The 25304-nt window shown below is 34.3% G+C and overlaps 1 protein-coding gene and 1 pseudogene across 1 annotated transcript in view; one reads left to right on the top strand and one right to left on the bottom strand.

Moving 5' to 3' along the window:
* LOC105788546 (callose synthase 10) overlaps positions 1-19511 on the top strand; it is a 28631-nt gene extending 9120 nt beyond the window's left edge. Inside the window, exons 17-51 of the mRNA XM_012615491.2 lie at positions 89-141; positions 588-648; positions 774-855; positions 2091-2140; positions 2435-2521; positions 2614-2699; positions 3609-3636; positions 3935-4032; positions 4128-4209; positions 4302-4462; positions 4562-4679; positions 5103-5197; positions 5282-5372; positions 5470-5630; positions 5724-5833; positions 8028-8159; positions 8276-8344; positions 8430-8601; positions 8995-9103; positions 9984-10103; positions 11654-11769; positions 11863-11946; positions 12627-12739; positions 13325-13377; positions 14467-14643; positions 14724-14771; positions 15096-15254; positions 15445-15558; positions 15658-15746; positions 15904-16062; positions 16181-16283; positions 17258-17377; positions 18197-18247; positions 18387-18569; positions 19114-19511. Of these exons, the coding sequence (XP_012470945.1) occupies positions 89-141; positions 588-648; positions 774-855; positions 2091-2140; positions 2435-2521; positions 2614-2699; positions 3609-3636; positions 3935-4032; positions 4128-4209; positions 4302-4462; positions 4562-4679; positions 5103-5197; positions 5282-5372; positions 5470-5630; positions 5724-5833; positions 8028-8159; positions 8276-8344; positions 8430-8601; positions 8995-9103; positions 9984-10103; positions 11654-11769; positions 11863-11946; positions 12627-12739; positions 13325-13377; positions 14467-14643; positions 14724-14771; positions 15096-15254; positions 15445-15558; positions 15658-15746; positions 15904-16062; positions 16181-16283; positions 17258-17377; positions 18197-18247; positions 18387-18569; positions 19114-19350 (3771 nt within the window). The 3' untranslated portion in view covers positions 19351-19511. The remainder of the gene's footprint in view (positions 1-88; positions 142-587; positions 649-773; positions 856-2090; positions 2141-2434; positions 2522-2613; positions 2700-3608; positions 3637-3934; positions 4033-4127; positions 4210-4301; positions 4463-4561; positions 4680-5102; positions 5198-5281; positions 5373-5469; positions 5631-5723; positions 5834-8027; positions 8160-8275; positions 8345-8429; positions 8602-8994; positions 9104-9983; positions 10104-11653; positions 11770-11862; positions 11947-12626; positions 12740-13324; positions 13378-14466; positions 14644-14723; positions 14772-15095; positions 15255-15444; positions 15559-15657; positions 15747-15903; positions 16063-16180; positions 16284-17257; positions 17378-18196; positions 18248-18386; positions 18570-19113) is intronic.
* A 2421-nt stretch (positions 19512-21932) lies between these two features.
* LOC128034126 (lysine-specific demethylase REF6-like) overlaps positions 21933-25304 on the bottom strand; it is a 34864-nt pseudogene continuing 31492 nt past the window's right edge.

Below are 25304 nucleotides of genomic sequence, written 5' to 3'. Positions count from 1 at the left end.
TGTTCACTTTTTCTTAATAGTTGAGATGATCAAATGATTTTGGAATGGATCACTTGGTAATTCATATATGTTAATTTGCACATTTCAGGAGCGTTATTATGTTGGGCGTGGCCTTTATGAAAGGATGACCGACTATTTCAGGTTTGTTTTTGTGTTCTATTGAAATTGGGATTTCATGCTTACTGTGATCATTTGACATTGTTGATTTTGTCTATTACATTGTCAAGTGGTTGACAATACCTTTTATCCTGTTCCTTTTCTTGATTCTTCAGGGAATTTTTTTTTGGGTGTGTTGTGGTGCCTCTAAGTCTGTAATGATGTAATTTTTCAGTACTTTGGCTGAAAATGGTGCCATGATTTTGTTTGCCATATACAGTTGGAGTTAACGCTTCATATTGATGATAAAATGCTTGTGGATGTACTTGATAGATTGCTGGTCAACAAATTTTCTTTATCTCTATATTCTTTTTGCATTGTTGATGTCATGTTTATTTGTTATCGTTTTATTTTTCTGAAATAATGAAGTTCGCTAATATTTTCTGTGCCTGTGCTATCTACTCCCTTCATTTGGTTCTTTGTTGCTGCAGATATGTCTTATTCTGGTTGGTCATATTTCTCTGTAAATTCACATTTGCGTATTTTCTTCAGGCAAGCCATCAAGTTGCTATTTTACCTTTCGCTAGGGTTTTTGCAGTTTATGGTAGACAGCTTTCAAATATGTGGATTTAAATATATTACAGACATTTTTTTATATATTTTTTCCTGAATTACAGATAAGACCGCTTGTGTCACCTACGAATACAATTGTGGATCTTCCAGCTCTGCAATACTCTTGGCATGATCTTGTCTCGAAGAGTATGTTCATCAACCCTTGTTTTTTGTTTGCTTGGTTTTATAAAGCACCAACTTTAGATTCTATGAAACATATTTCTCCCTTATCTTGTAGCAGGTAAAAGTTATGCTATTACAGTGTTAAGAAGATGAAAATTAAATTATCGAGAACTTATTTGCTAATTGTACAAATTAGAGTCAAATTAAGTGAATAAGGGGTTAAATTCCAAAGTTATGGGTTCTTTTTGGCTATTATTAAAATGGATATGTATTTCCCTCAAACATTTAGATCACACTTTGTTCTGGCTACGCTAAGAAGATAAAATTTCCATTCAATGTGCCCAAGTTGCATGTCTTGTACATTCATCTTTTATATAAGCATTTGGAATTAAGTGCTTGTCTTGGTCCAAGTTTGTTCCATCTGTTGTACATGAGAATGCTTAAGAAAATCTTATTTGGAATTTGGAAGTATGGAGTTGAAGTGTTTGACTTCCCTTTATTACTTCCCAAGATATGCATCGATCATCATAATTGTTCATGTATCTGAGCCTCATATGTGTGTACTCTGATTATCAATTTTATCAACAAGAAGGTAATGAAGTGGATTGCTATATGCAATCGAGAGATATAGGGTGTCAATGGAAGGAATATATTGAGTCACCGGACAAGTAGCACAAAAATCAGATTTTAAGAAAGGGCCTTTGCCTTTATTTCAATTCCTATTTTTGCCTATGGTTGTGGAACTCTAAGGGAGTTCTGTACCTTTATTTTGCTGAAACTTTCAACTTGTTTTATTCATGAATAATATACCACTTAAAGTTTTACAATTTAGGAAATAGAATGGAAACCCTTATTTTTTATTCTGATAAGGAAAACAAGAATATGACAACAAAATATCCTGATTTACTATGAAAGTTTTATTAAATCAGTAAGGAAATTCAAGGAAATAAAGATCAGAATAAAATTCAATCAGAACCTGAATCAAATCCCCTATCAGAATTTTACTCTTCATGTGGCAAATATTTCAGTTCTGCTCATGTTGTGTTTTGTCCATCAAGAATTTTCTCGTTACATATATTGGTCATATCTTATCTTGTTATGGCCTCATGGTGACATAATATTATTATATTTTATGGTCTTGGACTGTTAGAATACCGTTATAAAGCTTTGAATACTACCCACTTATGTTTCATTGAGGTGTCTGTTCTTCAAGTTGAAGTTTGTGTCATTAATCTATTCTTTTTATATTTTTTCTGCAGATAATAATAATGTCTTGACCATTGTTAGTTTGTGGGCTCCTGTTATCGCTGTGAGTACATATCTATTTAAGCATATGTGCTTGGAACTTGTTGGCTTTCTGACTTATTCATTCTCTCTCTCTCCATATATATATGTTTGGACATAGAAAATTGTTAAAAACAAGTAGGTCATTGGTTTATCTCAAATGCTCTGGGCTATTGCCTGTGCCTGAGTTTTTTTGCTTGTCCAGTATATTGGCTTTATCCAATTTCAGCTGATTATTGTCAAGAAGGTTAAATATTATGAAAATGTTTTGACATACATTTGTTTAACTTATATACTGTATTCTCTCCCTTTTCTCCAGATTTATCTCATGGACATTCACATATGGTACACTTTACTGTCAGCAATTATTGGTGGTGTCATGGGTGCAAGGGCTCGGTTAGGCGAGGTATTACGTTGGTGTTTTCTCTATCCTTGGTGATATTACAGTCTGTGCTCCTTTGTTACGATTCCTACTATTCAATGTTGCTTTTATCACAGATACGCTCAACTGAAATGGTGCATAAACGGTTTGAGAGCTTCCCAGAAGTCTTTGCCAAGAACCTTGTTTCCCAACAAACTAAAAGGTAATTGTTCACATCTTGGCAATTTTAAGTATAGGCTTCTGGGCTAAAATGGTGTACCAGTTTTGATTACCCTTTTATTAAATTTGATCATCAATCCCTTTTCTATATTCTGTTTTTTTTTTTTTTTTTTTTTGTTGTTCATTTGATTTCCTAAAATGTATTTTTTTTAAAGATAGATATAGATATTTAATCATAGTTATTTACTTGTGTCAAAGATAAACAGAGATGTATGATCATATTTATTGCAATTTTGTGGACTATGGATAGACTCAATGAAGCAGGCCCCAGATAGCATATTGGCTTGTTAGAATACAGAATGGGGAATAGGTTACTTGTATATTGAATGTTTCTGATTGATCATAATTAGGTCTTTGCTGGCCTTAATTGTTTTTCAGACTATTTTACCTAGTTAATCATCCAAGAAAAATGGACATAAGAGTAAAAGGAATGGAAAAGGGCTAACCTGAATTAACTTTCTTTTCCCTCTCTCTTGTCTTAATTTCTGCTCTCTCTGTCTTGTTTGTAACTTGGTCCTTATCTGGCTGGCTGCGAAGTCATTAAAATAGATGCCATTTTCTATCCTTCGAGCCTTTACCTGCTGTTGTTTGGTCTGTCTTTATATGCAAAGAAAGTAGTTTGATGTTATTCAAATATGGTTTATGTGGTGTATGCTGCATTTGGTCAAGTAACTATTTCTACCAGAATTCTTCCTTCCCCTGTCTAAAAACAAAAGGGAGTAGCATGTAAAACACTCTGCAGTTCTTAAATAACTTCATAACTTAACAACGAGAGAATGTTTTCACACTGTTTATAGGTTCAAATATGTTTTCCTTTTTATATAATTTCCCTGTTTATCTCTTTTAATTTCATTTTTCCTTTTTCTGTTTCCGTTTTTTTTTGCTCTTACAGGATGCCATTTGATAGAGAAACACCTGAGGTGGGTGATGCCTTTATATTTCTTCACTTCTAATTCTAATTTTCTAAAACTCATTAAGGTGATTGTTTCTTTGCAAATCTTTAGTGCTGGCAGAATCTTGATTGATTAGATGGTCCTTTTGTAGAAGTAAATCTTTTAGGCTTAGCTAGGTTGTGTGGTAGAAAGAAGGAAAGATGGAAAATTGGAAGAGAAGCAAAGCGGAAATGTGGAAAACATGTCTTTCCATCCTGTGGTTGTTAGAGTCAAAGAATGAAAACAAAATGAAATAATTAAAAGTTTGTTTATTTTTCACGAACAGGCTTCTCAGGAAAATAACAAGACATATGCTGCCCTATTTTCTCCATTTTGGAATGAGATAATTAAAAGTTTGCGTGAAGAAGACTATATCAGCAACAGGTAAATTATTGAGTTAGACTTTACTGCTCTCATGATGCTAATGTTCATTTTGAGATTGGTACTCACTGGTTGCCCTTAATTTCTTATATTTTAAGGGAGATGGATTTGCTTTTAATTCCCAGCAACAGAGGAAGTCTAAGATTAGTTCAGTGGCCTTTGTTTCTTCTAAGCAGTAAGGTGGGACCTGTTAAATTGTACTGAAACAAATAATTACTGAAAGACTGATTCTATGCTAATATTTTTCATGTTCATGGGCAACATGTTTTCAGATCTTATTGGCAGTCGATCTGGCTATTGACTGCAAAGATACACAGGCTGATCTTTGGAATAGGATATGCAAGGATGAATATATGGCATATGCAGTTCAGGAGTGCTACTACAGTATTGAAAAAATTTTACATTCATTGGTGGATGGTGAAGGGAGACTCTGGTATGTAGCAGCTGCATGCTTTATTTTTTGTCATTTTTTCATGGGGTTATTATTAAGAGCCTGCCCACAATTACTTGTCCTTTACCTTGTTTATGACAGGGTTGAAAGGATATACCGTGAGATTAATAACAGTATATCAGAGGGTTCACTTGTCATAACCTTGTCTTTGAAGAAGCTTCCTGTGGTTCTTCAAAAGTTGACTGCTTTGCTTGGGCTGGTAATAATAGAAACTCTTTTCATCTTTTAATTGTTTCAATCACTGCTGCTAAATTCATAGTACAAAAACCCTCTTTGTTTCATTTGCTTTTTATTCTTTTACTTTCCCTCCTTTTCGTTCTTGTTCCATTCCCCACCATTGTAGTGGTTTATTGGTATGACTCCTTTTTTTCTATTCTATGAGTAAATTTGAAATTTCTTGATATTGCAGTATGATATGTTTGATTGCTCTTTTACTTTTGCATAATTAGGTGTTGAGCATAATAAATTGATTTCAATGCTGGTGTCTCTTCAATTAGAAATTGAGCATAATAAATTAATTTTCAATGTGCCTGGTACTGATATATAATGAAGTCTGTATAGATGTACATCATACTCTTTTTGCTGCTCGAAATGTGTTCTGATATAAACTGTTTTTCTTTAGCTAAGGAATGAAAAACCTGAAGAGAAAGGTGCTGCAAATGCTGTTTATCAACTATATGAGGTTGTTACACATGACCTGTTATCACCTGATTTGAGGTAAATTCTAGGACATACATTTTTTAGTGTGCGTTATATTAAATCTTCCTTTCTGAAACATTTGCTTTTGCTGTGAGACGTCAGGGAGCAGCTTGATACATGGAACATTTTGGCTAGAGCAAGAAATGAAGGTCGTCTGTTTTCGAGAATAGAGTGGCCCAAGGACCCAGAAATTGTATGCATTTGTTGAATTTGATATATACTGCTAATCTCCCCTTTTCTTGCCTTACCCTTGTTTCATCACTTACTGTGTCCAACTTTTTCTCTTACAGAGGGAGCAGGTGAAGCGACTGTATCTTCTTCTGACTGTAAAGGATTCTGCAGCTAACATTCCTAAGAATCTAGAGGCGAGGAGAAGATTGGAATTTTTCACTAATTCATTATTTATGGATATGCCTCCAGCTAAGCCAGTTTGCGAAATGATGCCATTTTGGTATGTAGATGCAATGTCTGAAAATTGACTTAAATTTGATTCTGCAATATTATTGTATATTGAACTAATTATTTATTTATTGTTTGAAAACAGTGTCTTTACCCCATACTACAGTGAGACTGTACTTTATAGCCCCAAAGAATTGCGTGAGGAAAATGAGGATGGAATATCTACTATTTTCTATCTTCAGAAAATCTTTCCAGGTATATCATTTCATAATTATCTTAAGTGAGGTTATCCTTTCCTGTATCATAATGCTGTTGTTTGTCAATAGTTGAATGTTCAATCTAAGTCAGAGTCCTACCTTTCCCATCCCCCTTTTATTATTTTTCCAATGAATCTTTAACTGCTGTTCCAGCATCATGATAGAGCATATGTTTCTTTTCTATGTCGCCATCTTGTGTTGCTGAAGATTATTTAGATGTTATCGACAGACTGCAACAAAATGGTTAATTGAGTGTTACCTTTTGAATTTTCGGTACTATGTGATGGTTATCATATTATCGATGTTGAATACCTAAAATTCTTTGTTGTGGTGCTTTCTTGTTGAGTTCTATCTTCATTGGAATTTGGATTAAGGCGGCTTGGGTGGAAAGAATGGAAACACTATTTGCTGCTCCTTATTTGGTTATGATTCATGCAAGTAGTACAAACATTCTTCACTTTGCCCTAAAACCTCATTTGACTTGTTTCCCAAAGTGGAGGAAAGAAAAGTGGATGGAAAGGGGTTCAAAGTTTTCATTGTGAATGACATTCATTCTCTTGTTCTTTCTTCCTTTTCTAAATATTTTGTACACTAAAAGAGAATGGCTGTGAGAGTGTAGATTCATGTATCCTTTAATTGTGTTTCCTCTCCTTCTCCAGACAATAATACATCATTTTCCTTCCCTTTACCTTACTCTTCTAATCTTATCCAAAAAAATATCATAAATCCTATCTGTCCCTTTTAAAGTACCTCGTTCTCCTGTATTCCTTCCTATATATGAATATAGCTTCTTAACTTCTGGTTATATAAGTCGGAAATTATACATGCTCAAGGCATTTTGGTAAAAATTGTGCTGTTACTATTCGTATTGTTACATTTTGGTAAAATCATGCTGTAGATTCATGTATCCTTTAATTTCATTTCCTCTCCTCCAGCAGACAATAGAGCATCATTTTCCTTCCCTTTACCTTACTCTTCTTACCTTGTCCAATCAAATTAACGTACATCCTTTCCATCCCTTTAAAGTACATTTCCTGTATATCTTTCTATGTATGATGAATACTGTTTTTAAGTTGGAAAGTATTACATGCTGAAGGCATTTTGATGAAATCATGCTGTTAACATTCTCATTGTTGATTAGTTGCTTGACGCCAGGCGTGTCAACCTTTATCTCTTAAATATAATGTGTTTCTAATAAATGCAAAGGTCTTTATTTGCATCCAAGCAGCATATGTGTTGCTACCTACTCTTAACTGCTGAATTGTTTTCAAACTCTTTCTCCAATTCCGGGTCAAGTTTTGTAGCATGCCAGGTTGGATGGAATTATTTGCAAGCAGACAGTTTTGTAGCATAATTTTCCTTACCTTTACCTTACTCTTCTTACCTTATCCAGTCAAATTATCGTACATCCTTTCCATCCCTTCAAAGTACATTTCCTGTATTTCTCTTTTTGTATGATGAATTCTGGTTATAAGTTGGAAAGTATTACATGCTGAAGGCATTTTGATAAAATCATGCTGTTAACATTCTTATTGTCGATTCTGATTAGTTGCTTGATGCCAGGCGTGTCAAGCTTTATCTCTTAAATATAATGTGTTTCTAATAAATGCAAAGGTCTTTATTTGCATCCAAGCGGCATGTGTTGTTACCTACTCTTAACTGCTGAATTGTTTTCGAACTCTTTCTCCAATTCCTGGTCAAGTTTTGTAGCATGCCAGGTTGGATGGAATTATTTGCAAGCATTTCTTTTTGTATATATTCTAAAGAGAGAATTGATATTAATTGCAATCATTTTTGTTTGGTGAATTTGTTTTTTTAAGACTGATGATTCTCTGCACTTCGAATTGGGGTTTGCTGAAATGTTACTTGTTTTGTAATAAATTTGATAGAAAGCAGTAACAAAGAAAATAATTAAAAGTTGAGTTTCCTAGCACTATCGTGCAATTTATGGTTGGATTTGAGAAGCAAATAAGTTCCTGATTGACAACACTGGTAGGGGAGTGGGAGCAGAAATAAATAGCATTTGATGCCTACCTCTGACATGCCCCATTGTCATCCCTATTGTTTTTAGTTTAGTTATATTCGTGGACTTATGAAATTTTCTTGCTTCGCATCCTTTGCCTGTTGTTGAGGGCTTATTTTATATTGGGTTATATCTTTATGTGATAAAGTCCCTGTTCTTCTGACTTTAGATGAATGGGAGAATTATTTAGAGCGGATTAATGAAGGAAAGTCTACCGGGAATGTAGAAGCTCAACGAAGTAATAATGACTTGGAGCTTCGATTTTGGGCATCTTATCGAGGGCAGACTCTAGCCAGGACTGGTTAGCCAGTATTTCTTTCTTATGGAATACCTGATATATCTAGTCCAGTATTATGTGAGATGCCGAAAGGCTGTTTATTCTTTCAATATGATCTCTCTTATAATCTTGAAATGCAGTTCGTGGTATGATGTATTATAGAAGGGCATTAATGCTACAAAGTTTTCTAGAAAGGAGATCTTTGGGAGGTATTCACTTCAAACCTTATGCAATGACCTGTACTGTTAAGGATAAGCCATTGATATGCTCATACCATATTTTCTTGTTTAACAGTGGACGCATATTCTCAAAGCGACTACCTGACAACTGAAGGCTTTGAATTGTCTCGTGAAGCTCGAGCACAAGCAGATATAAAGTTTACTTATGTTGTTTCATGTCAAATTTATGGTCAACAGAAGCAGAATAAGAAACCTGAGGCTGTTGATATTGCACTTTTGCTACAGAGGTATCGTTTACCTTTTATTGATTGAAGACAGATAATAGCACCTAATTGACCTTAATATAAAGTTGATTCAGGGGGGACACTGAGCTGCAAGATTCAGTTGCCAAGTAGTAAAGCATGTCTGGTTGGTCAAAAGCTTGGATGCTAAGTGTCTGGCTTGCTTGTTGTTCAGATACTTTAATGCCATTCCTTACAGTTACAGATCCCTTGTTGTTAGCATTACGATAATATCATTTCATAAAGGCTTTACCATCTTCATTCTGTTTGCTTCTGTATAATTTACTCAGGATCTTTGATTAATTGCACCTCGTGGCTTTTATGATATTGGTATGATCCTTGATTTATTGTACCATGTTATGGCTTTAATGACAATGGTATTTTGTTTCTTGTTTCTAGGAATGAAGCCCTTCGAGTTGCATTCATACATGCTGAGGAGGTTGGAGCGGACGGGAAAAGGCAATTTTATTCAAAGCTTGTCAAAGCTGATATAAATGGAAAAGATCAGGTTCAGCATTGACTTTCTTGTCTTGTATTTATTAAAAATCTTTTATTGGCATGGATTGATGGTTGCACAGAGTTTTTCCAAGTAAAAATACAAGTAGTGAGCTAATAACTAGGTTGAATTTGTATTTTTATTTTGGTGGGGGTAGGCAGAGCATTCCAACGTGCAACATCTTTTTTATGGTTTGATGTCCTTTACTAATGATGTGCATTTCCATTCATTCTTTTTACATTAGTTGAATTAAAATAAAGATCCTTAGTCAAAATCAAATTTCAAGTGATGGTGGAAAGATAGTAAACAAGTTGCAAGTGCAACAATGTTCTTTTCTTAATGTTTTCAAAATAGTCATTTGTCGGAATGAGAGCTTGCTTCATTTTGTTTGCTTTGCAAGTACGTTTATGCTTTGTCATTCTTGGCCTTGAAGTCAGTGAGCTATTTCTTCATTTAGATTTGATATGATATGCGCATGCTAAAATTTGACTTTGTTTCAACTTTTTAGGTTGTACTTTGATTGCAATTATTGGACTATAATATGTTGTGGGAATAATAAACTTTGATTACAATATATATTGTGGAACTGCTTCAGCGGCAGAGCTGAATAATTATCTTTTTTTTTCTGTATAGATTATGTTTTTTTTTTACCCTACCAGTCACTGTAGGTTGTTTTACGAGGCCTTTATAGTGCCTTTCTTAGGGGTGTGGTGGATATACTTCCTTGGATTTAATGACTCCTGCCCTTTTATTGCCATAAATTTGCTTGCTGGATAGTTTCTTATATTTAATTTTTTCATTAAATATACAATTTTTATGGTTCTGTTTTCTCCTATAATGTTATAGTAGAGATTTGTTGTTAAATTTTTCTATCCCTTTTTCCTTTATTCAGGAAGTCTATTCAATTAAACTTCCTGGAGATCCTAAGCTTGGAGAAGGGAAACCTGAAAACCAGAACCATGCTATTATCTTCACACGAGGGGAAGCTATTCAAACTATCGACATGAATCAGGTAATTTAGTGTTCTGTGCATTGTTCTGAGTCCTTGTAGTTTTTGTTATTAAAAAAATTGAACTTAATATTCGTAATTGAGTGTCAATTAGGAAGCTGGTAAATGCTTCTTTCAGTCTTAACCTTTCGGCTTTCAGCGTGATTTTAGTAAAAAGAAGAGAGGTTCATATAGTTTTGTCAGTACTAGTTGTCTAGTTCCACGTCTCTACATATTTTTTATATGATAATACATTTCAAGAAAAGCAGAAATGAATGGGGACAGATCTTTTGTTGCCGATACTCAAGGCCTGCTGACTTGGATATTTTATCTGTTGGCTTGATAAGTTCTTTGGTTAATTGATTAGTATGCATTATTGTTGGGTTTGTCTATCACTCTAGTTTCTGTTATTTTGGTTTCTTCACTGTTGTTAGTACTCACTACTCAGTGATGAGTGATGACTAGGAATGCTGGATTCTACCATGAAACTGGTGTCTGCTGGGACTAGACCTGTGACCTGTCCATGGGCTGTGCAGCCCCCACCTGGTAGGCCTGGCCTGTCGTGGGCTGGGCTTGGACAAGGTTTATGTCTTGGCCTAGCCTGGCTCGAATTTAATTTAAATAATAATTTTTTTAAAAAATAAACTTAATTTTAAAATGTTAGTCTAAAAAATATTTTTAATAATTTATTTTTTTAACAGTGAACTGGCCTTTTTGGCCGGGCTGGGCTGAAAATGAGCCTGGGCTTATTTTTTGGACTTGGGCCACACTCTAGCCCAGCCCATGAACAGGTCTACTTAAAAAAAAATGTAAAAATTTTCATTCTATTTGTGGTGCTTGTAGATGATTTAATCATATATTTCTATGGCTGCTTTTATTATGGTTGCTTCAAATGTGGTTCTACTTTGTGCGTATTACGGTAGCTTTGATTTCCATGGCTCACTGGTTTCAAGTTCTTGCTCTATTTTCATGCTTGTTTATGTTTCCTGGAATCTGTGCAGATAAGCTGCTTGTTATTATTAAGGGAGAGCTGTGAGAAGTTCTAGCATGAGCTTTTTAAAATAAGCTTTCTAACAGCTCCAACTAGACAAATCATTACTCAATTACACAAATTATTATAACTTATAAAAGTTGTGTAATTATACAATTACAGATAACATTACCCAATTACACAAGAATTACTTAATTACACAACTTATTACAACTTCCATAAATTTTGGGTAATACTTTTTGTAACACAGGGGCTAATGGAAAGCTCATATTAAGGGGCTCTTTTTGGAAATTTCCGAAGGCTGTAGCAGAGTTAACACATCATTAACATTTCTGCTTTTTGTTGGATGTCTAGCATTTCAAATATCCATGTTATAGTTTCATTTGATGTTTCTCTGTGTTCTAGTCTTTCTTATTAGTTGCTGTGTTTACTTTTTCCACAGATGCCTTGTAATACTTGCCTTTCATGTTGGTTTTTCTTTTTCTTTTTTTGCAAGGTTAAAGATTATAAATAATGTCTGTGTTGTGGCAATGTAGTATGATTTGTAGTAATTTTTGCTGAGAGCCATTGTCTTGTTGTGTAGGACAACTACCTTGAGGAGGCAATGAAAATGAGAAATCTTCTTGAGGAGTTTCGAGGAAATCATGGAATTCGACCTCCAACTATTCTTGGTGTTAGGGAGCATGTTTTTACCGGAAGGTTTTTGTTTCCTTTTAACTGAAATATTCATTCCTATAAATTTCTCTCTTTCTTTATCTTCCTTAGACCTACGATGTGGATATGTACATGCAGTGTTTCATCCCTAGCGTGGTTCATGTCTAATCAGGAGACTAGTTTTGTCACTTTGGGCCAGCGTGTGTTAGCAAATCCTCTCAAGTGAGTGTATCTACTGTAAAAGGCTATTCCTGATTATATGAATAAAGTTATCATGTGTATCATTTCCCAAAACACTTGAATTTATCGGCAGCAGGTCTTGTTTAGCTAGCATTTGAGTCCTCAAGGGACTTTTCCTTGTATTCTATGATCAATGAAACACCTTTGCTAGCCAGGATTTAGTGTGATTGTTTTATGTCTTTTCCACTGTCTTCTTCCCAGCCACTGGCCTATATTGGACAGTCTGTCACATGATTGCAATTGTAAAATCCTTTTTTTTATTACGACAGTGGATGAATTCTTGTATGACACTGGGAAGCTTAAAAGAATAGCTGTCGTGTCTAGTGTTGCTCATTTAATTTTTTTTGAAATTCAGGAAGTATACTCATTGCCACCTTGATATCATGAAAACATGTCTTGCACATATTGAACTGTCTTCATAGTGTTTATTTTTCAAGGAAAAGTGTTTTTACACTTGTTTACATTATTACTTTCAATTTTTCATGTATGATAGCTTAGTTTAGTGCTTGGGAACTGTAGTTTCTGTTGATTTCTCGAGTTTTCCTCTGAAGCATTAAGATAGGGTTTCTGGCTTGTTTTTCAATCTGCACTTAATATGTTGTTCTTGGAATGGACTTTTTTGGTTCAATACTTATGTCCATTTTCATGTGGGGAAAATGCAGAGTTCGTATGCATTATGGGCATCCTGATGTATTTGATCGGATCTTTCATATAACTAGAGGAGGGATTAGTAAGGCATCTCGTGTTATCAATATTAGTGAAGACATATATGCAGGTAAGCTTGGATGATGAGAATTTTTTGTTTCCATTTTTAAAGTGCATTAGTATTCTCAACTCAACTACTTGAGCTACTTTCTTTTCTTCATTTCTTTGCATTTACTTTTGAAGGCCAAGGATACCTTGTACACAAGTGTATCCAAAAGTAGACCCCTAAAACTATCTGATAAATGCATATGGGAACTTGAGAAGATTTCATTCTTATTTTCCTTGGTTTTAATTTTATTTTTCCTTAATCTTTTGTAGTTTACAACTTTCCAATGCTTGTTTTACTATATATATATATATATATATATATATATATAAACGTTGCAGTTATGTTCTCTTTTGTCAGAACTTCCTTACTAGGTATTTGGGAATAAACCACTTAACTGGAGTCATGCTAGTCACTCTAGCAAAACACGCACTAGTGCTTGTAACCACCAAGTATGAACTGAAAGTTCTTAAACTGCAATCCTTGGGAGATTGTCAGAGTGAAAATTTTACCATGAAGCAATACGAACAGAAAAAAAGGAGCCTACTATTGTTGCTTAAAGCTTATTTTCATCTAATTTAATGATATACCTAAATAAGATTTTTACAGGGTTCAACTCCACATTGAGGCAAGGTAACATCACCCATCATGAATACATTCAGGTTTGTTCTTTCTTTTTGGGCTTTTTTCTTCTTTTTTTCCCCCAAGGGAGACTGGCACATCAGAAGTTGTCTTTTGATTTTCTTTGCTCTCATGAAAGCTCAAGCTTGAGCTCAATTCAAAATTCACTGCTCAAAATTTGGCTTGAGTTCAAATGAGTACTAATTTTTCAAGCTCATGCTTGGTTCGATTTCAAACTGAAGTTCAAACTTGTTTTGTGTACAATCTTTATTTAAATGATGAAATTTTGAGAGTACAGTTTTCTTAAATCACTTCCATTTCACAGGAAAGCAAAGAAAATCAAAAGATTGTGTAGAAACAAACAGGCTTGATAAATTTGTTCTTTAGATTACTGGAAATAAATGTTTTCATAAATATAATAAACGCCTAAAAAATCATTATAGAGACATAGGAATTATGCCCAAACTTCAAAATTTTCTGTAACTTGTTATCTAGTCTTTGACTGATATGGTTTTATTTTTTATTTTTAAATGTAACAATAATCACTTAAAGGAGTGGAAAAGGCACAATTGCTAAATATTGAATTTATTTATTTGAAAAGATACTGACCTGAAAAGTATGTCTCGGTTAAAGTTGAGAATAATTGGCAATTATAGTGGGTGACACATTCACAACGAAAAAGGCCTGATGAAGGTGATTTTGGGAGAAAGAAACGAGCTTTGAGGAAGAAGAGACATAGCTTAGAAATGAGATATGATTTTGAGAGCATGAAGAAAGCTTTTGGTGAGGAAACTCAAGGGGAGTAGAAGAGTGTCAGTAGAAGGAAACCAGGAGAAAAATAATAGGCTCGGGTTTTGAGTATATATTTATATTAAGGATAAAATGGTAACTTAAATTTGATATATTAGATATATTATAAATAACAAACTTGATTAGGCTTGGCGCTACTTGAAATTGGATTATGATACTCAAGGTCGGCTCGCTTGGTAACTTGAGCTGCTTGAGCTCAGCTCAAATATGACTTTTTGGAGTTGAACTCGAATAGCTTGCAAATATAGGTGTCTCATTTACACCCATATCTTGGACCCATCTATACCTATTTTCTTGAGTTCTATTTTCTAATAATGCAGGTTGGAAAGGGAAGAGATGTTGGATTGAACCAGATTGCTTTATTTGAGGGGAAAGTTGCTGGGGGAAATGGAGAGCAAGTCCTAAGTAGGGATGTATACAGACTTGGACAACTTTTTGATTTCTTTAGAATGTTATCTTTCTTCTTCACGACTGTTGGTTATTATGTCTGCACAATGGTATTATCTCTATCTCATTTTAAGTTTAGATTACATTGCTAGTCTTCAGATTTGTCTGATATTATTTTCCATTATCGCAGATGACTGTCCTTACAGTTTATATATTCTTGTATGGAAGAGTTTATCTGGTAAATAACTTTTCTTCTTTTGCCTAAGTTCTTTTAATGTATAGTTCACTTTTCTTTTAACTTATTCTTCAGAAAGAAAGCAATTAGGCAATTATTATCTAATCTGAGCTTCATAGAATTCCTTTTAATTTTCCTGCTATGGAAACATTTTAAAGATAAATAAAAGCTTGGCAGCCAATTAATTTCATTTAAAAGGATGCATTTGAAAATTTGTTAAAATCTTGGCAAGGTGAAACCATCCCATTTATGGGGCATTTTATCAAAGTTTCTTGAAGATCTTGCATTGTAACAATAGTTTTGTCAACTCATTTCCAATTCAATCAGGCTTTCTCTGGACTCGACAAGGAAATCGCTAGGCAAGCTAGGATGTCGGGTAACACAGCATTGGATGCAGCTCTGAATACTCAATTCTTGGTACAGATTGGAGTTTTTACTGCCGTCCCTATGATAATGGGTTTTATACTTGAATTGGGCTTGCTGAAGGTTTGTCAGTCTGATTCCATCAGAAACTTGATATTCTTTGTCCTGTAAATTTCATAGTTTGGTAGGTCCAGTTTCAGAAAGTCATCTGTGAAACTTTTAACATATTATGATCTTACAGCCTTTGCTAAGGTGATATTTTTCTCTTTGGTATAATAAGTTTCTAATTATCTTTTGGTCGATTGATATGCAGGCCGTATTCAGTTTTATTACAATGCAGCTTCAGTTATGTTCTGTCTTCTTCACATTCTCCTTGGGAACTAGAACTCATTATTTTGGACGGACTATACTCCATGGTGGTGCGAAAGTACGGGTTTTCTTTCAGTTGACATACATATTCAAGATTTATGTTCTCCTTTTTCAAGTTTAATTGATGTATGTTCATCTTTTGCATTTGAGCCAACAGTATAGAGCAACTGGGAGAGGTTTTGTGGTGCGTCATATCAAGTTTGCTGAAAATTACAGGCTTTATTCAAGAAGCCATTTTGTTAAGGCGTAAGTGATACTCTCTGTTGGATTCCAATTAGCTGTTAATTTCAATTGTCACCAGCAAAAGTTGACGTTGATCTGGGAACTATGCTGGGTTGACATCATCTGTATGAAAAAGTAAAACTGCTTTTATTTTAAAGCTTTCAAACTTAATATTTCTCAGGCTTGAAGTGGCTCTGCTTCTCATAGTATACATCGCATATGGTTACACAGATGGGGGTGCTGTTTCTTTTGTCTTGCTTACTCTTAGCAGCTGGTTCCTTGTCATCTCTTGGCTTTTTGCCCCTTATATATTCAACCCATCAGGTTTTGAATGGCAGAAGTAAGTCCCATAGCACTTCACTTCTGTAGCTTTTATCGTGAAACTTCCAGAAGTAAGACTGCATGTTTGCAACTTTACCACATCATAGGTGCCCATCCTTATATCTTTTAATGAACAGAACTGTGGAAGATTTTGATGATTGGACCAGTTGGCTTCTGTATAAAGGTGGAGTTGGCGTGAAAGGAGATGATAGCTGGGAGTCTTGGTGGGATGAAGAACAGGTTTATCATTGCGATGCTAATTAGTTCTTTAATTCTTATTTAGTCTTTGTCTATGCATTTGACTAGTCTTGTCAAAGTATGCTCCTTGTCTTTGCGCCTTAAGTGTGATCAGGTGCACGTCTAGTGTGCCTAATACTTTTTTGCAAGGTGATATGTGCAAAGAACGCTTGCGTTTTTTAGGTTCTCTTCAATTTCTTTTTATAGTTAGTTATTTCATTATCATTCCTTAGTAGTAACTAGTAAGAAAGGAGATAATATCAAACTCTTTGCTTCTTAATATTTGAATATTCAATATCAGGAAGGGGACTTGCCAACAAAAGAAAAAGAAAATTTTGAATATATTGTGAATAAACTAGACCAGTCTTTTGAGTTTATAATCATAATATATGTGTGTATGTACACACAAATAAACATACAAAAACACGTACATATACTTATTGTGCCTTCTTTCAGGCAGTATGTTTTTTTTGCATCTTGTGTCAAGAAGCACTATTAGGATTGAGAGGGTGCCTTGTGTTCTTGACAACATTGCATTTGACCTTTTTTCCTGCGGTACCTGATGTCAAGTTATTTTCTTTCTTTTAGTAGTATGAAACTATGATTTGTCTGAGAGAGCTTTTGAGCTAGATCCTCTTCTTCACCTTCAATCATGTGAAACGAGGGACCTTAAAAGTTGCCCAACGTTGTCTTTCTTCTTGTTTTTACTTATTTCATTTTGAGTTCAAAATATTTATTTCATTTCTTGCATCAATGTTGTCTTTCTTCTTGTTTTTACTTATTTCATTTTGAGTTCAAAATATTTATTTCATTTCTTGCATTGGCTTGTTGGCCTAGTGTCCTTATTTCCATAAGGTTCTGTTCAAATATTTTAGTTTAGAAACAAGCTTTAGGTGTTGGTTGGAATTGCTTGTCTATTGACAACCGTTTTTCTTCTTATGTTTCTTATTGTGGAAAATATTACATTTCTTCTGCAGATACATATCCAAACACTGAGAGGTCGCATATTGGAGACAATATTAAGCTTGAGATTCTTTATTTTTCAGTATGGCATTGTGTACAAGCTCCATCTTACAGGAAAAGATACATCCATTGCGGTGTGCTTCTTGCCCTTATAATTTTCTGCTTGCATTTGTTGTCTTTGTTTCTCAAATTTAATGAAGCATGTTAGAGAAACTCATTCTCCGACTTCCCTCACAGTATTTTCTTCGTGCCATTTTCCATCCAATGTTAAAAGTAAAAGATGCTGTGCTTAGTATGATGAGAAAGGAGAATAACATAACATAGAACTTGAGGATGGAAGTTCTAAGGATTGCTTTTTTGTCGCATGTATGTATGAATTATAATTGAGCCACATTGGATGAACTGGTAACACAAAAACATGTGGAAAATGCCGGAGGAGTTCCACCACTACAAAATTGCCTCCTTCCTGCTTGCCAGGCATGCAAGAAGTGGCATCCGTCTTTCCTTCTTGAAAGAATAGGTGACTGCGGATTATGCTTTTCTGTAGGTGACTATTTGGTTAACCAAGGGGATGGATATAACCATAAATGCTGCTGGAAGTTGGTCAAATTCATACCGACAACTTAGAAATTATATCTAGTGGAACAGTTTCATATGTTCAATGAATAGTGTGTTTGCATCTTGATTGGTATATTATTTAGGACCATTATTCAATAAGATTCATATTCTAAAGGGTTTTTACTATAACTTGTTTGATGGTATCATTTTGCTGTCCAGCCTTATGGATTTTCCCGAATCGTATTGGTTGGGTTTGTCTTGTTGTGTTTGTGTGTCAATTCACGCATTATGTATATGCCAATTGTTTTAAGGACCATTATTCAAGAGGATTCATATTCTTAGACTAAAAGGTTCTTATTATTACTTGTTCTTGACGGTTTTGTTTTGCTGTCCAGCTTTATGGATTTTCGTGGATTGTGTTGGTTGGATTTGTCCTATTGTTCAAGGTCAGTATCCTTTATCATTTAAGGGCGACAAGCTTTGCCACCTTCCAGACATGCCCCTCCCGGGAAAAAAAAATCTTCAACATATCTGCCTTTCTTTTAAAAGGTGTCTTAATGATTGATCCTCTCTATTCGCTTGCAGTTACTCACCTACAGCCCTAAGAAGTCCCATGATTTACAACTGGTGATGCGATTTATGCAAGGGGTTATATCCATTGGACTTGTTGTTGGCCTTTGCCTTATCGTTGCCTTCACCAGGTTATCAATTGCTGACCTATTTGCAAGCATCCTCGGTTTCGTTCCAACTGGATGGGCCATATTATGTGTAAGCGCTACAACTCCCTCATTTTCCTGCTTTGGATACCTCTCTCTCAATTGAACATGTAGAAGTAATCATTGTCGAATATGGCACTTATGTTAAGAGAACTTATTTAGGAATATTTATATTCCTCATAGGTCATACTGAAATTCATCTCGGTTATTGCCAAGTCAAGCATGACAGTTGAGTTCATTTTGGTAAATGAACCTAGTCAAGTTTGATCTCTATTTCAAATCAAGCAACTTGAGCTTCTTACAGCTTGAGCTTGGTTTGACTCATTCAAACCCTCTGATGGGTCTTTTTCTGATTAATATTTTTTATTTGGATTGCTTGCCTTGGTCCACTAGTCTAACATTCCATGGGCTGTTGCATTTTGAGCGGTACCTCTCTGTATACAGGAACCTAGTTTAGCATGATTAGGAGTTTGAATCTGTGCAGAATGATTCTTCATTTTTGTTTCAAGTTCAAACCACTCTACAATATGGTGTTGCATTTTGTTGGTAACAATTTCGTATCCGTTTTTGTTTTGTGTTGTGTTGATATAATTTAGCTGGCTGTTACATGGAAGAGGGTTGTAAGAAGTTTGGGATTATGGGATTCGGTGCGAGAAATTGCAAGATTTTATGACGCAGGAATGGGTACAATCATATTTGCACCAGTAGCAGTGTTGTCATGGTTCCCATTCATCTCAACCTTCCAGTCTCGCCTTCTCTTTAACCAAGCCTTTAGCCGTGGGCTGGAGATTTCTCTCATCCTTGCCGGAAACAAAGCTAATGTCGAGACATGATTTCTACTTTCTGGCTGCGGTTAGGTTTGCTTGAACTAGTTATTGTTTTTATTTTTTGGCCTCGATTTATTAATTTATGAATTTAACTACAATCCTTTTATAGTATATATTATTTTTGATGGAGTACAATCCTTCTATAATTGAATTTATGTGCATTCACAGATGGTTCTGTTAGTAGTATGTTGAAGAATGATAGGTTTACCTTGACCATTTAAGGTTTGTTGGAAAGTAGATTTTTAATTTATTATTTAATACTGAGTTATGTATGAAAGAACAAATACAAATAAACAAGAACGTGAAAAGTGTCTGAGATAGGAGTTTCTTCTGATTCTGACCTTGTAAATTACACATTTCAAAATCCTAAAATCTGCAGAATGGAAGGGTGACCTTTTTGGGCCCGACATTAGGGGTGTATTCTGTTTGGTTGATTTTTGGACAATTAAACCCAATAGGTTCATTCGTTTTGGTTCGCTTTAGCTCGCCGGCTGGTTTTGTATATTACTTTCTTTGGGTTTAAAATATCTAATACTGTAATTCTTGATTTTTTTTAACAAAACATGTTTTGGATTCATTTATATATTATAATAAGGGTAATTATTGTCAGTGGAATAAAAAAACTCCAGAAGCAATATCAAGTGTTTTTAATTATTTAATTACTATTTTATTTATTCTAAAACAAATGGCATCATTTCAAACTCACTTGTGGGTAGTGTATATAATTAGTGTCCATAAATTAATGTCAGAGACATTGGCAAGCCCATTTAGAATATTTTAGAAGTTAAGCGTTAAAAGAAAATTCATGTATTTTTTTTATATCTAATGTTTTACTTGGCGTTTCTTTTAGCTTTATTTAGTTATAATTGAAATTTTGAATAATTGTTTCTTTTATAAATAGAATATTATAAAGTTTTATTTTCTAAAATTAAGATTATGCTTATGCTTATAATTATAATTACTATATTTAAGGAATGATCGATTTACACTAATATGAAATTACGCTTTTATAACATTTTATGAGGCACTTGTTATATATATATATATATATATATATATATATATATTATAATAATATAATAATTAGGTTAAATGAAGTAGTCTAAAAGAAGTGATTCATCTACTATTCTACAAAGTCTATTTTTGTAAATATGATTTTTTTTTCAATTTTATTTGAATAAAATGGTTTCATGTGAAAAAGCCGAATTTGAACTAAGTTATGAGGTTTGGATAATAAACATTAATCTCAAAACAAGTTGAATGGGACAAAATTCAAGTTGAACTGTATTGATTTCTCGATTTTCAATTGATTTGCTCATCCTGGTTTGACAGATGGAATTTGTGGACCTAATCCGAGTAAATAACGAACTTGAGTACGAAAATCATCGAATAAACAGCAAGATTTGACCTGGTTTGTTTGCAGACTATGGAATATAAGTCCAGGGTCGATCCCAATTTATGTAATGTTGGGCTCCTACAAGAGAAGAGAAGATGCGAATAGTATGCAAAACTGTCACTTGTGCACGCTGCCGTGATGACGATGACGTCAAATATGTCTGAACTTTTTAAGTTAATGCTCAAATTCAAAATTGGCTCAGTTATTATAGAAGCAATAAACAATCTATTCGAATTCATATACCCCAAGTTTCTATTCAAATTCTCCAATCGAAATCTGGGTAGAGCTTAATCAAACTTAATTGAAGCTTTAGATCGTGATTGTTGAATTTCTTGAGATTCTTACAAATTGATTTTCGTAATACTAACTTTTTACTGCATTGCATGTACTGAAAACATCTTATACGTAGCAAAAAAGAAAGAAAAAGAATGAGCAGTACGAATTTGATGAAATAATGTGGAGGAGACAGCTCTCTGTCTTAGGTGTTCGAAATTATGCTTGAACTTAGGTAGAGTAAGCACCAAATGAAATGCAGTGAGATCACAGAGCATCTGAAATCTGACTCCTAGTAAATACACTCAATTAGCACAAGCTATTCAATTATCTCAAATATGGTTGCAATGTCTCGTTTAATAACATCAAAAAAGAGTTTATTTATCATATATACATTACAATAGTTAGACATAAAAAAAAATAGTTTGAATTTAAACTTAAAATTAAAAAAATGAATAAAAACTCTTGTAAAATATAGGGCCTTTTCAAAATAAACGGATTTTTTTTCTTTTACGAAAACAAGCCATATGAATGGCTAAAGATTAATAATTGACATTAATTTATTATTAACTCATATATTAAAATATGGCGTAAATTAATGCTATTACTGAAGGTAGCATGTTTTAAAAGTGGAACTATATTGAGATGGGTTTAAGCTGATTTCAAGCTTGACTAGAGTAAATGAGTTGCAGTTCAATCAACAAGCATACGAACAAAACATCCTAGTAGTGGACATTGGTTAAGGCAGGAGAATCTGGTTCAAGATCCAAGCAATTGCTGTGATTGCAGTTAATGAAAGAGTGTAATAATGAAACCCAAGGTCGAAACATTAGTAACAATTTTTTGAATCACAATAATGGGTGGCCAAATTCTTACCCTTTTTGTGAACTTAACCTACCCTATCAATTGAACTAGTTCATTAGAAAATTGTTAAATTAAACTTCCTTAAAATTATCCATTTATCCCCTACTTTTGTTGAAGGACTAGTTTTTCGTTTATGACAATTGAAATTTGACACAAACCAAAATGTCTGCCTATAGCCTTCCTCAGCACACACATAAGGACAAGCACCCACATGAACCCTAATGTGTTCGGTTCAAGCCCATGCCCACTTGAATGTCGTCTTGCAGCCTTTCCAAGACCATTCAAGAGGTCGGTCATCCATTTTGTTAGAATTGAGTGACCAAATCCTTATTAAAATAAAATATGGTGGTAAAATAAAATGAAAGTAAAATCCAAATAGAACTACACTTCTTTTATTTTATTTTAGAATAAGATTTTTCAACCTTATTTCACTTCATCTATTTGATATTAATTAAAATAAGGTGTTTCAACCTTACTACACTCCTTCTATTAGAATATGATTGTACAAGCCTATAAATAGACATAGTCTACTCCTCTGTAATCATTCAAATTCGACATAGTGAATTATCTTCTCCTCTACCCGTGGTGTTTTCCCGAAAGGGTTTTCACGTAAAAATCTGCATGTTCTTTATTTTTCTTTCTATTTTCTTTGCGATACATTGTCATTATTGGCGTTCTATTTTTCACAAATTAGTATCAGAGCTTCTAGGTTGTTCATCTCAATCACGGTAATGGCATCTTTGAAGTATGAAATTTTGCTGTTGGACCGCAACACCGGATTCACATTATGCCAGATAAAGATGCAGATAGTTCTTGCGTAAAGGGACTTAGAGGATGCCCTACTAGGGATAGATAAGATGCCTTCGAAATTGACGAAGGAAGAGAAAAGGTGTAAAGATCGAAAGGCGTTAACATAGTTACATCTGCATTTGTCAAACGAAATTTTATAGGATGTGATGAAGGAGAAGACCATCGCTGCATTATGAAAGAGGTTGGAACAAATATGTATGTCGAAAACTCTAACTAGTAAGCTTCATATGAAGTAGCGTCTTTATGCTAATCTTTTAGAGGAAGGTGCCGTCTATGCACGATCACTTAACAGTGTTTAAAGAAATTCTCTCAAACTTGGAGGCTATAGAGGTTCAGTATGATGAGGAAGACCTAGGGTTGATTCTACTTTGTTCATTGCCCTCGTCTTATTCAACCATCAGAGACACAATTTTATATAGCCTCGAGTCTCATAGTTGACGAGGTTTATGATTCTTTGACCTTATATGATAAGATAAAGCATCTTATGGTTAAACCCGACTCTTAGGGAGAGAGACTCATTGGTCGTGGGAGACAAGATCGGAATGTTGATGATGATCGTGGAAGGACACAGGAACGGAATCCTCGCGGTAAATTTAAGGGTAGATCAAAGTCTTCAGATAGAGGTAAAACTTGTAACTTTGGCAAGAAGAAAGGGCACGTTAAATCTGAATGCTATAAGCTGCAGAATAAGATCAAAAGGGAGGTTGCAAATCAAAAGGGAAAAAAACTAGAAAAATTCGGTGAAGTTGATGTTGTAAAAGACTACAGTGATGGTGAACTTCTAGTCGCTTATGTCAACAATTCTAAAGTGAGCGAGGAGTGAATCATTGATTTGGGCTGCACGTTCCACATGAGTCCTAATCAGGATTGGTTTACAACTTACGAAACAGTGTCTGAAGGTGTTCTTTTGATGGAAAATAATACTGTGTAAAATAGCAGGTGTTGGAACAATTAAAGTTAAGATGTTTGACGAAGTTGTCAGAACACTTAGTGATGTGCGACATGTTATAGAATTGAAGAGAAATTTGATTTTGTTGAGTACTTTTGATTTAAAAGGGTAAAAATACATAGCTAAAAGTAGGGTTTTGAAGATTTCTAAAGGTTCTCTTGTTGTGATGAAAGAGCAGAGAAAGACTGCCAAGTTATATGTTTTGTAAGGTTCTATGGTTACTGGTGATGCAGCTGTCGCTTCCTTTTTCTTATTAGATGATGATGTTACTAGACTTTGGCATATGCGCCTAGGGCATATGAGTGAAAATGGCATGGCAGAATTGAGCAAAAAAAGACTTCTTAATGGACAAAGAATTTGCAAACTGAAATTTTGTGAGCACTGCATTTCTTGGAAGCAAAAGAGAGCTTGATTCACTAGAGGAATCCATAACACAAAGGGAACATTGTAGTATATTCATTCTAATCTATGGGGGTTATCTAGAGTGCCTTTGAGAGGTGGAGCTAATTATATGCTAATACTTATTAATGATTTTGCTAGAAAATTTTGGACATTTTTTTGAAGCAGAAAAGCGTTGTGTTTTCTGCATTTAAGTCTTGGAAAACTATGATTGAAAAACAAATGGGAAAACAAATAAAACACATTCGCACAGACAATGGCTTAGAGTTCTGTTCTTATGAGTTTAATGAACTGTGCAAGTCAGAAGGGATCGTGAGACACTTGACAGTTTGTCATACTCCACAGCAAAATAGCGTTGCAGAACGAATGAATAAAACGATCATAGATAAGGTTCGATGTATGTTGTTGAATGTCAACTTAACAAAGTCGTTTTGGGCCGAAGCAGCCTCTACTGCATGCTTTTTAATCAACCGATCTCCATCCGTTGCCAATGAGAAAAAAGACTCCACAAGAGGTATGATCTAGTAATCCTGCTGATTATTCAGATTTAAAGATCTTTAGGTGTCATGCATATGCTTATGTTGATAATGGAAAATTGGAACCGGGATCCATTAAATGTGTTTTTTTTTTGTTATAAAGCCGGTGTAAAAGGGTATAAGTTATGGTGTCCTGAAAATAGAAAAGTTGTGATTAGTAGAGATGTTTTTAATGAAACTTTTATGCTACATAACTTATCTCTTAAAGACTCTTCTAATAAAGAACAACAAAAGTAGGTGGAGCATCAGATTAATCTAGAATCTACAACAGAGTTGAATCCTCAAGCTAGTAAAGAAATTCAGAATAGAGTTGTTTCTCCACCACAATACTCTATTACCAAAAACAAAACTAGAAGAGGGAGTAAATCTCCAAAGAAGTATGCCGATGCTGATCTAGTTGTTTATGATTTAAATGTGGCTGAAGATATAGATGCAAACCAAGAGACATCTAATTATTCTGAGGCAGTTAGCTGTGAATACTCAGAAAAGTGGATGTTTGCTATGCAAGAGATGGAATCACTCCACAAAAACAGAACATGAGATATTGTGAAACTTCCTAAAAGAAAAAAGGTTGTTCGTTGTAAATGAGTGTTTAAAAAGAAAGAAGAGACTCTAAAAGTTAAAGAACCCAGATATAAATCAAGGCTTGTTGCAAAGGGTTACAGTCAAATTCCAAGAGTGGACTTCACAGATGTGGTCTCCCCAGTTGTGAAGCATAGTTCGATTTAAGCTT

The sequence above is a fragment of the Gossypium raimondii genome, chromosome 2, assembly GCF_025698545.1.
Source record: "Gossypium raimondii isolate GPD5lz chromosome 2, ASM2569854v1, whole genome shotgun sequence".
Taxonomy (NCBI): domain Eukaryota; kingdom Viridiplantae; phylum Streptophyta; class Magnoliopsida; order Malvales; family Malvaceae; genus Gossypium; species Gossypium raimondii.
This window is presented reverse-complemented; position numbering and strand designations above follow the sequence as displayed.